Source organism: Pyxicephalus adspersus, chromosome 10, assembly GCF_032062135.1.
Source record: "Pyxicephalus adspersus chromosome 10, UCB_Pads_2.0, whole genome shotgun sequence".
NCBI classification, from domain to species: domain Eukaryota; kingdom Metazoa; phylum Chordata; class Amphibia; order Anura; family Pyxicephalidae; genus Pyxicephalus; species Pyxicephalus adspersus.
In genome coordinates, this window is record NC_092867.1 from 36,580,009 (window position 1) to 36,591,525 (window position 11,517).

General features: G+C 38.1%; 1 protein-coding gene across 1 annotated transcript; it reads right to left on the reverse strand.

Moving 5' to 3' along the window:
• Positions 1-6,537: 6,537 nt before the first annotated feature.
• CHCHD1 (coiled-coil-helix-coiled-coil-helix domain containing 1) lies at positions 6,538-10,405 on the reverse strand. The gene is made up of 3 exons (XM_072423775.1): positions 10,231-10,405; positions 9,115-9,233; positions 6,538-7,652 (listed from the first exon to the last, which is right to left on the reverse strand). Exons 1-3 carry the CDS (start codon positions 10,364-10,366, stop codon positions 7,545-7,547), a joined length of 363 nt encoding a protein of 120 aa, XP_072279876.1. The 5' UTR covers positions 10,367-10,405; the 3' UTR covers positions 6,538-7,544.
• Positions 10,406-11,517: the final 1,112 nt, after the last annotated feature.

Below are 11,517 nucleotides of genomic sequence, written 5' to 3' on the forward strand. Positions count from 1 at the left end.
TCTGTTCCACCCACACAGCTACTATAGTTCTTAAGCAACCACCTCCTCCTTCTTCTTCTGACCCACCCTTGTATTTCTTTCCTTCTCCACCCTCTTCATTTACAAGAGTCCCAATCAGTAAACATTAGTGAACAAGTAACAATCTATACACTAGGTAAAGCTATGTATTACTAGATCATATTATGGCTTGGAATTCACTGCCTCTTTTGTCATTGTATTTTCTGACGGTCCTGCACCACACAGCCTGGTAATTGCATGTCTATAAAAATGTAAATTATTTCTGGCATGGGAAGTTTAAAATTCCATAATACCATTTGTGAAGAACTGAGCTATGTAAAAGAAAATACTTTGCTTTCTTTTTTTAATATGGTATGGTTTATGTACAGCTTCTTTTCAGACATACAAAGTAATTAAACCTTTTTTCCATTTGACCTGACTTGCCATGGGGATAACAATGTCTTTAGTATTCAATTTAAAAAGGAGGGAGGTGAAAAAAAAACCCCACAGCATTGTTAAACTTAGAAACCATGTCTGTTGTTAGGTGCATTATCTCTATTCAGAGGCATATAATGTTCTGCCTCCTCCATCCATCATGGCCCGTTCTATATTTCATTGTTGTGATTTTCATTCTGAATAATCCCAATCCATTCAAACACTGATATTGTGGGTAAGATTTTTACGAGAATGTTTTCCTAGGAGGTGGTTTTAAAATTGCACTCACATGGTGCTGTGGCAGGGTACAAAGTTCTCAGCAATACTCACAGGGATAAAAACTTTGAAGAAATAAATGAACTTAAAAAATGTAAACTAGGTGTGACTGTTTTTCATTGTTACAGGGATGTTTGCCTAGGAAAATGAGGACTAAGCACTTAATAAGTAGATCCTCTCTCTAAAGTTCTTGGTTGATTAGTAGCAGGTCTTGCTTTATTGCAGTGTTTACCAACCTAGGAACAATTGGTCCTTTTTAATAAAATGTAAAATACATATATACAATTTCATACAATATGAAACACAAAAATGAAGGTTCAAATGTAGTTTACCTACTACTAGATTTTTGTCTGGTTTGCTATTGTGAACACAAATTCACCATGGCGGTTTATAATAATGATTGTTGGAAGAAAACTTTAGAGAAAAATAATAGTCCTACTTCCCATACCCCAAATGGGAAATTACTAGCATACCCATATCAAAAGAATAAAAATTCCATTTTATTTTAAACGTACCTATAAAAACATAATGTCAACATATATAACATACAATCAATAAAAAAGACCACCACATGGCTTTACCTCACAATTTGTGCATATATACAATAAAAAAAAACTATCAAATTTATGTTCTCTGCTACCCGACGCGTTTCGCGGCAGCAGACACTTGTTCAGGGGATTTGATAGCAGAATAAAAAAAGCAAACAAACAAATATCAAAAGCACACGTTTGCTGGGTGGAAGGTGGGACCAGGCTGAAGTCTACATATCAAACAACATTTGATTCACTGACCCAGGTGAAATTGTGGAGACATTTCCTTCACCTGATACCATTGACACTAATCCAGTAATTAGAAATTTGATAGTATTTTTTTATTGTATATGTATATTGTATATGTGCACAAACTGTGAGGTAAGGTCCATGTGTTTTAATGACAGTAAATGATTCCCACCAGGGAATGTGTGAGGGAATGTCAGATTCTCTGTTTTAAAAATAGACCCCTAATAACAAAGTTCAGTAACTAATAGCAGACAGAGAAGTTGACATAAGTTACACAATTTTCACAGTATTAAATAAAAAAAAACATGAAGGTGTATGTTAAAAGTGATATTTTTATAGTAGAATCTATTGAATGTAGGTAAGTGTATATGTATTTTATATTTATTTTTTTAGCATTCATTAGCAGTCTGGACTTGAGCAAGTTACTTTGTAGCTCTGGGAGTTCATGACAAAATTTACAAATTATTTATCACCTGTAGTTGGTACAGACCTGTAGAAGTTCATTACTCCTGCTATGCAGTCAGTTTTATTTATCAGTCCTAATGACTTTATAAAGGGCATCCTCAGTCATTCAAAACAATAGCTTTGAGGGAAGATATTGCCAAGGGAGCCTTACAAACTTTGACTTCAACTACAGAGTTGTAAAACAAATCATAATAATTACACATACCACTAACCCTTAACCCAAAGGAAATAGGCATTGGTTGGAATGCATTCTTAAGCACAAACAGACAAGCATCTAAATATAAAGTTCATATATGTATTGTATAATGTTTTACTCTTAAGATTTTTTATTCTAGTCAGTGTATCTTGTGATTTACAAAACCCTTCCACACTGCACAACCATACAGGTGGCAATCCTATTTCCTTATTCAGCAATACCACAACAACCCTGAAAAATAGGTATGGCCTTGGTCCACAAATTAGGGAGAACAAGGAAAGAACAAATGCTGAACAATATATCTCCTAGCTATGGATTGTTGCAGGCTTCAAATTTCTTGCATGGATTATCGTGGATGTTTTTCATTTTTAACATTTTAATTGCAACAATTTAGTTCAGCTTTGGATAATAAATGCAGCTAAATAACACAAATAAATAATTTGTATTTACTGTAAAAATATATAGGTAAATATAAAGTAGTTTATTTGTGTATTTAGCTGCATTTAATACCCAAAGCTTAACACCAATGTTGCAGTAAAAATGTTTACAATGAAAAAACAACTAAGAATACAAAATAACACAGGCAAAAGCTGCGCATTTACTAAAATAAAATATGTTCCATGAGGTAAAAGTCTATAGAATAAACTGTCCCAACCTGCCACTGCTTGCTTACTTAAAGATTTAAAAAGCCGCTATTGCTGAACGCATTAAAAATAATGCTATTGCCTGGATGTAAAGTTGATTTTTTAGTTTCAGTAGTATCATACACCTGAAACAGGTATGAAGTAAATTATATGACCATTATCTGAAAACCTGAGCTGTATACTCATTTTGGGTCAGCGATTCAGAAATAATTGAAAGTCAAGGATCAGAACACCAACCAGGCAAACTGAATGTTAGCAATGGCAGCTTACATACTTGGCCTGATGTATTAAAGCTCTCCATGGTTGGAGAGAATATACACTTTCATCAATGAACCTGGATTCATTTTCTAGCAAATAACTTAATAATAATAATAAATTAATAATAAATAAAATAATAATAAATCCATTCCAAGTTTTCTGGATCACTCAGCTTTACTGATAAAAGTGTATCCTCTTCAGCCTTGGAGAATTTTAATAAATCAGCCACAATATCTCAGTAAAAGGTTTGTTCTAAGCTTACATTAAATCTTCTTATATCTTGGTTCCAACCACCCACCCCTCCTATTGTGTGCTTAATGCATTCATATTTGATCTTTGGGCGAGCTTGTTTTCAATTCCATTGCTGTAAATGAAATGTTGGTGCTCATGTGGGCAGGCATAGGGGAATGAGGATACCTTGATGTGTGGCTTTGTCTGCAAATGTGAGCAAGTAAGCACAGCCTTTAATTAAAATAGATCGCCTTTGGGACATTGTAAATAAAAAAGGCTTATTAAAAGATGACATAAAACATTTTCTTTATATTTATATTAGTCTATTAAATTGTGGATCAAGTAGCTAATTAAATTGTCACATGCGAATGGCCAACAAAGCCCACAGAAGCTCATTTAGTATTTAGCAAAGAACAATTCCCATATACAAAGGTTAATGTGGATGCTTGTTAAATTTCATCTCCCCTTGGTCCCTTGTTTCTTGTCTTGTTTTAAATAAATACTTACCATTTCACTACATCCACTGACATTGACTTTTGTGCTTCTGTGTATAAAACAGACAGATCAAGTACCCTCATACCACAGTGAGCTGGTCAGGAAAAGCAAGAAAGGAGAAGATGATGCTGGATGTCTTTCAGCCAGAAAACCAGTCAGGTTGTTTTTGACTTGCTGCTGCTTCTAATGCATATTTAAAAAGGATTAAATGTGAAATGAAATCAAAGGAAACCTACAGGAGAAGAGCCAGCGCTACTGTACAAAAAAAAGCTGGAATTCAGCTTTAAGTAATGAGCCAGTAAAATGACTTGAAATAAGTTTGAATATTAAACAGTGCCATCAAAAAGTCAAGAAGACACGAAATAGGCTTCAATTGTGATTTTAAGAGAAAGAATGAAGTGTTAAGCAAAGGGTTTCAGATTTTCTCTCTCCAGCAGACTACTGGGAATGACTCATACTTATAAAATTGATGACATTTAACCTTAGCAGAATGGCCATATTTCAGGCGATTTCTTTAACCCAGAGTAAAATGAAAATGACAAATTGCTGCTCATTTTATGGACAATGAAGGTCATTTTTGAACAGACACAAAAAACATGACTGACTCTATAGTGGAAACAGTTTTCCACTTTGATTTGTGATATCATGCAGATATTTTTATAATGCTCTTCATATCACTGTGTTACTAAGGGATTTATGAGACAATACAGAAATTTTAGAATAAGCAAAACAATTACACAAGTCATTCTGTATCCAAGTGAGGCAGAAAGCAATTCATACCTCACATTGTGGAGATAAATTCCTTTATGGTGTTGTCAAGTTGTAGATGAATGATTTCTCTTGTATTAGTCACTCCCACTGATATTCTCTGACAATTATGTATAAAGATATACAATATCGGGTAACCGGATTTCTCCTACTGCTCACAAAACCTTACTAACAATCAGTATTTACTTATACTTGAGTCACAGCCACATAAGTACAAAGCTAGAATTCAAGAATCTGTTTCCATATGTAGTAAACTTTTGATAACCCTGCTTGCACAAAAGCCAAGAGCAAAGTAGGAAAGGATCATAAATTAACAATGGGTGGCATTTGTACTGTCTGTGGAATCACATGGCTTGCATTACTGAAAAATGGCTTTTATCTATCGCTTTGAATTAAGCAGTGGAGATCGAAGTTCAAAGATTAAATTTACCTTTGTGTGGCACTGAAGTATTCCCCCAGAAGTTCTATTTTTAGGCTGGGTGGGAAGAAGCTGTAGGCGTCGACCCCCCCCCATATTGTGACAACCTTTTCAATAAGCACCCAAAGCGTCTGGGTGGTTAATGAAAAGTTCCGGGTGGTGCACCCCACTAAAACCTGCACTTAATTTCTTTGAAGGCAGCATACCCTAATGAAGCGGGTTGAAACTGCAACCATCTCCTGTGAAATACTGCAAATGCTCCATGTAATATTTAAAAACAAAAGCAAACACCCAAAATACATGAGCTTCAAATGTATCGACTGGCTTCTATCTTGAATTGGGTGGAATTTGGATTTTACATTCATCTGACAGACAACTTAGACAAATGTTAGGCCTGAAATGTCTCAGGAAAATTAAAAGATTTACAGTATTACAAAGCAAAGTAAAATTCCATGCACGTCCAACCACAGCTGTATTCAGGCTGTATTCAGACTGGATTCAGTGGACAACTGCATAAAGTTTCAACTTCAAGAGAACCAGTCCAGAATGGGCATTTCTAAGAATATAAATCTGTATGCTTAATGCTGTATCCCTAAATGGCATTGAGCTTGTTAAAATTCTGTAAAACCTCCGATTTCCTTTCTTTTCTAAATGCATTTACTTCATGGATGGCTGCATGATAGCCCAAATCTGGTAACCTGATTATAAATATTTTTGATCATGCCGTGCCATGTGTGTATAAATGTCCACCTGTAGTCTACACTGTAGGAGAAGGTGACAATTCAGAAGAACAGCTGAACAGAGTGATGTGACCCCATAACATTAAAGACATAAGTAGCACCAAAAATGCAATGAAAAAAAATAATCTGTAAAACTCTAGTAAAATGTACCAGTAAATTTGAATAACTGGAACTTTTACACATAGGCATTTACATAGGCATTAAAGTAAACTAGGCCTAATGCACATAATCTGTTAAAACTATTTTTTTAGCAAGTTTTACAGTAATCAGGGTATAGGAAAGGAGCACAGCCTTTGCATTGACATGGACAATTCAACTAATGAGTAAACTATGAAGTAAGAATGCTTACTGGATACAGGAATTTACTAAGGATTTCACCTTGGGTAAACACATTTTCTTTTAATTTTGTTCAGATGCTAGTTAATTATCCTACATTGTTAACACCAGTAATAACAATGCAGCAGTCACTCTTTAAACCAGTCTCTCTTTATAGCTTACATGTGTTATGAACGATGAAGACAAAGACAAATTTCCCAGTACAGAAAGGAGAATTCTAGACTTAGAGTGTGAATCAGAAAAAGCCATTAGCCAATTCTGCTTATCAGAATCCTCAACACTCAAATATTGTAAGACTGACTTTTTAAATAACAAGTGAGCCGATCATATGTAGTTCTTGGTTGTGCTGTGATGGTAATATATAATGAAAAATCAAACTAGTAACTGGTATACAATAATACAACAACCTGCATATAACATTCATAAACACACATTCATCCAAGCATTATTGTATCTTGTGTAATATATCTTAGAAAGTAAAACATGAATAAAACCAAAGGGCGACCCAAGTTACTTTTTAATGGATTTTGTATTTTGATACGCCATGTGTACAAAAACATTACATATATTAATATTTTGGAACACCGTAACAAATGATGAAAATAGCAGAGAAATATAGTGATGGGAATTACAGCTGCAATGACAATCAACTGATGTTTTATGTTTTTTTGTTTTATGTTTCCAAAATGTTTTAAATAAATGTAGCTGTACTCAGGATGAATGTTTATCATTTAGAAACGTTTGATGTAAATACAAGCTAATGCTGCTTTAATACAAATTTAGAAGTAAAATAATGATTGATATCCATTATCCTGCAGGTTTTCCTTGCATGTAGGTAGGTTGCTGATGGATGCAATGCTCTTGATTAACCCTTTAATGTACTTTCTTTTGGATATTATAATTTATTCCAATGGTTTGACAATTGTAGAAATCGCTTTGAACAAAAAGTCCTCTACATTTACATTAAAGCCTAAATTAATTTCTAATTTAATTTAGCCTATTTCAATCTATATTGACATAGCAACAAAATGAAAGATGTAGAAATGTTTAGATTTTTTTTCACGTCCTGGACAGAAAAGTCTATTACATTCCATAAAGCAGAAGTTAAGCAGCGATCTCTGCAGAGGACTGTCATCCACATAGACAGCAAAGATCTATCACTACAGCTTACTTTACTGTAAAAAAAAATGATGCAGGAATTTTTGTATTACCAAATCTTTATCATTTCCAACATAACACCTAGAACCTAAAAATGGAAAATTCAAGAAAGGTGCAAAACCATTCTCATTTTATAATGTATACAAAGAAAAACACCCACATGGTATATAATTGCAAAAAACAGGTCTTGCAAGTTATAAAAACAGCTCACAGTTGTTGTTCAAAACTTACTTTTGTTTCATGATAAGGCACATAGGGCCCAAAATATAGTATGCTGGAATTGTTCATTCTGCAGTTCTACAGACACATTCCAGATTATAAAGTTCTATGCAAGTTATGGCTGCAGAGCTAGATCTCATGTTTAATATTTGGAAACTTTCTTAGCATTTGATTTACTTTGGTTACAGGGAACATGCCTGCTGGGAGTTCTTGATGAATGCCCGCCTTACGATCAGCCTGCAAAAATGATGAACAAAATTATTAGGATTATAAATTTCCCACAGCATTAGAGATCCTATCCCTAAAAACCAGAAGTACAACACAAAGCAGGATATGACTAAAAATATCAAAGTGTTACCCCTCTTAGAAAGTTTGTTCTTGTTTAAAAGCAGATCTGTAGCTACATGCATAGAAACAGTGAGTTTAATAAACATGCATATAGAAAACGTTTGATTTTACAGATATCAGGGTTCTCCCCAGGCACTTTTAGCTGGGCGCACCACCCGGCACTTTTCAGCACCCACCCGCCTGATTTTGGGTGGTTACCAAAGAGTTTGGTCAAAATACAGGGGCTGCCACCCACCTAAAATTTCTTCCCACCCGGCTTAAACAAATTTCTGGGTTGAACACTGGATATGCTTGTAGTTAGAAATAAAATGGGGTTTGGTTAGGTAACCATATGCACAGAGAGATTCTGTTTAGGCTTCTGCTTTCTGCTTCAAGGGTTTATTATAAAATAATATATTTATTATCAGAGGATCCAAAACAAACCTTTGTTTGTAAGATTATCAGGATTTAAAGTGGAACTTAAGTTCAACATTGTAAAAATCCCAAGCGGCAGTATTTTCATTGCAGATTGGAAAGGTGAGGTCCCTTCTGCAATAAAACATACTGACAACACTGGAACAGAACAAGGACAGTTGAAAAAAAAACATTATCAGGCAAGTATGTTTATTTTATTGCAGAAGGAACATTGCCTGCCCCTTCTGCAACAAAGGAAATTACTGGTCTCTAAAGAGAAAGATTCCTACAATGGGCCTGATTGAATAAAGCTCTCCAAGGCTGGAAAGAATACACTTTCCCCAGTGAAGCTGGGTGATCAAACCTGGATTTGATATCTCTAAATTAATTTGCTAGCAAATGTTTTGAATCCTGGCCCAAATCCAATCCATGTTTGGTGGATCAACCAGCTTCACTGATAGTGTTTATTTCCTCCAGCGGTGGAGAGCTTTCATAAATCAGGCCCAATGTCTGCAGTTACACAAAGGCAAGTAAATGTGATTTGTTGCAGAGATACTTCCCTATTCTGTCCAAAAAAAACTTGACTAGAATTGTACTGATATACTGATATATATATATATATATATATATATATATATATACACACACACACAGTATATAACAATTTCTTCTTTAGTTTCTGACACAGTAAGTGTGAGATTAAGAACTCCAGTAGTGATGTGATGTCTGTATCACTATTTGTTTTAAAGACCGTTGTCAATGGGGGAGAAAGGGATGGGAAACCCAATTTTACTGGCTAAACTAGGGGCCACAGATGGTTGTAACCTAGTAAAAGTTTTGGCTAAGTAGATTTCCCGCAGGTTATGTTGAGACAATCAGCTCACAAGATGTTCCTACCTAGTAGTACATAGATAGTAAACACACAAATGTTAAAAATGTTGGAAAATAAATGTGTTACCTGTGCTTGTGCCACACATTCATAGAAAATCTTGACTTCATTTGAACAGACTTTGTCATTGAAAGAATTTTCTTTCCAGCATGCCATTAACACTGACATCTCACTTAAACAGGATGCCTCTGTGTGAGAAGAAGAGCTGAAATCACACAAATGTCACACACACTGTGCTTATATGTCTACATATAGACAAGGCATTGCTTCCTCTGCTAGGGGCAGGAGAATCAGTGTTGTCACTATTGTGCTGCTCATTGTTTTCTTTATTGAAGGATCTTACATAGGAATACAAAGCCCTGCCTATATATAGCAAGATGGCTGCACCAGAAGGAGCAGGTGAGGGGACACCCAATGACATGAACAACTGTATAGAAGATGTCCTCCCAAATCCTGGGACAGAGAGGTGTGGGGCTACATAGACAGGGGGTGTAGGGCAAATTGGTGGGGGTGGGGGGTACATACACAGGCAGGGGGTGCAGGGCAGATTGGTGGGGTGGTATATACACAGGCAGAGAATACAGGGCAGATTGGTTGGGGGTACATAGACAGGCAGCAGGTGGAGGGCAGATTAGTGAGAGGTATATACACAGGCTGGAGGTGCAGGGCAGATTGGTGGTAGTACATACACAGGAAGGGGTGCAGGGCAGATTCATGGGGTGGTTTATACACAGGAAGGGGTGCGGGGCAGATTGTTAGGGTGGGAGGATACACAGGAAGGGGTGGAGGGCAGATTGGTGGGAGGATACATACAAAGGCAGGGGTGGAGGGCAGATTGGTGGGGTGGTATATACACGGGAAGGGGGGCAGGGCAGATTGGTGGGGTGGAACATACACGGAAGGGGGGCAAGGCAGATAGGTGGGGTGGTACATACACGGAAAGGGGGGCAAGGCAGATTGGTGGGGTGGTATATACACAGGAAGGGGTGCAGGGCAGATTGGTGGGGTGGTATATACACAGGAAGGGGTGAGGGGCAGATTGGTGGGGTGGTATATACACAGGAAGGGTTGAGGGGCAGATTGGTGAGGTGGATATGCAGGGCAGCCAAATAAGTGGAGTTCCATACACACGACAAGGACAGGTAAGTGTGGTGTCATAGCATTGCACCGTCAGTTTCCTCTTACCTGTCAGCTTAACTTTCTTGTTGGACACCTTGTCCCGGAGCACGAGCGGTACTTTGGGCTGTAGAACCGGCTTTCCGAAGCGCCGGCTCAGGAGTCTGGCCACCTTAGCATGTAACACCGCTCCTTCAGACGCCATGACAGTCAAGGACACAGCAAAGGACTATGGGAGAGGAAGCCAGGAAGTGCCAAGGCTCCGCCCACCGACCAAGTGACGTCACTACATAGGTCCTCAGAGGCGACGTGGGAAGTGAGGGGTCCAGAAAGGTGCCTGAGTCCGCATAAAACAGAAAAGGAGACAATAGCGCCAACTGTGTGCTAGAGCACCCTCTGCTGGTGTCAGAATAAACTGGTCGTGGTTGAAATAATTGATATTCCATTAACACCATGGGGGGAGGAGCAGTTGAGAGGACACGCCCACTACAAACATAGGGGATTCCCTGTGCAAACATAGCACAGAGAATAGCGCATAGCAGAGGACAGCTAACAGCACAAAGGACAGCACAGCAGGGGACAGCTAAAAGCAGAGGACAGCCCATAGCGGAAGACAGGACAGCACATAGCACATCAGGGTACGACGCATGGCAGAGGACAGCACAGGAGGGGACAGCAAATAGCAGAGGACAGCGCCATAACATAGCACGGAGGGCAGCGTATAGCGGAAGACAGCACAATGCAGACGAGTGCACTATGCAATGCAGTGGACTTCTTATTGCAGAGGACAGCACATAGCATAGCAGGGGACAGCACATAGCAAGAGGACAGAACAGCACATAGGTTGCTCTCTCGACATTAATTTTTTCCCTTTCCTCCATGCAGAGAGCTCTTTTTGAATCGGAGTGGGCGTGGTCCCTGCGGGTCCCGACCAGGACACGCCCACTACACACGTAGGGGATTCCCTGTGCAAACACAGAGAACAACACATAACAAAGGGCAGCGCATAGCAGAGGACAGCGAATAGCAAAGGACAGGGCTTAGCACAGCACAGAGGACAGCACATACCACAGAGAAATGCTTAGCACAGGGGACAGCACATACCACAGTACAGAGGACAGCACAGGACTCTTGCTGTGAGACCCGTTAAGATGGTAGGCCCACCACACATTTTTACCTCACCAAATCTAACCTTTTTTGCAAAAAGTTTGGACACCTCTGGTTGAGGGGTTTATAATCCCATGAGTGTCCTATACAGGGAAGAGTGTGCAGCCAACCACTCTCACACATTTTTCAATATTTGATAGTATAGTCACCGGCACTTGAGGCACCCTACATAAAATAAGTTGACCAGTA

What these genes read in the sequence shown, in the direction of transcription:
- CHCHD1 (XM_072423775.1), bottom strand. Translation starts at nt 10,366, where the DNA reads ATGGCGTCTGAAGGAGCGGTGTTACATGCTAAGGTGGCCAGACTCCTG. An exon ending in CAAGAAAGTTAAGCTGACAG is followed by an intron (nt 9,234 to 10,230) that starts GTAAGAGGAAAC and finishes CTTCTCACACAG; the next exon opens with AGGCATCCTGTTTAAGTGAG. An exon ending in AATGTGTGGCACAAGCACAG is followed by an intron (nt 7,653 to 9,114) that starts GTAACACATTTA and finishes TCATTTTTGCAG; the next exon opens with GCTGATCGTAAGGCGGGCAT.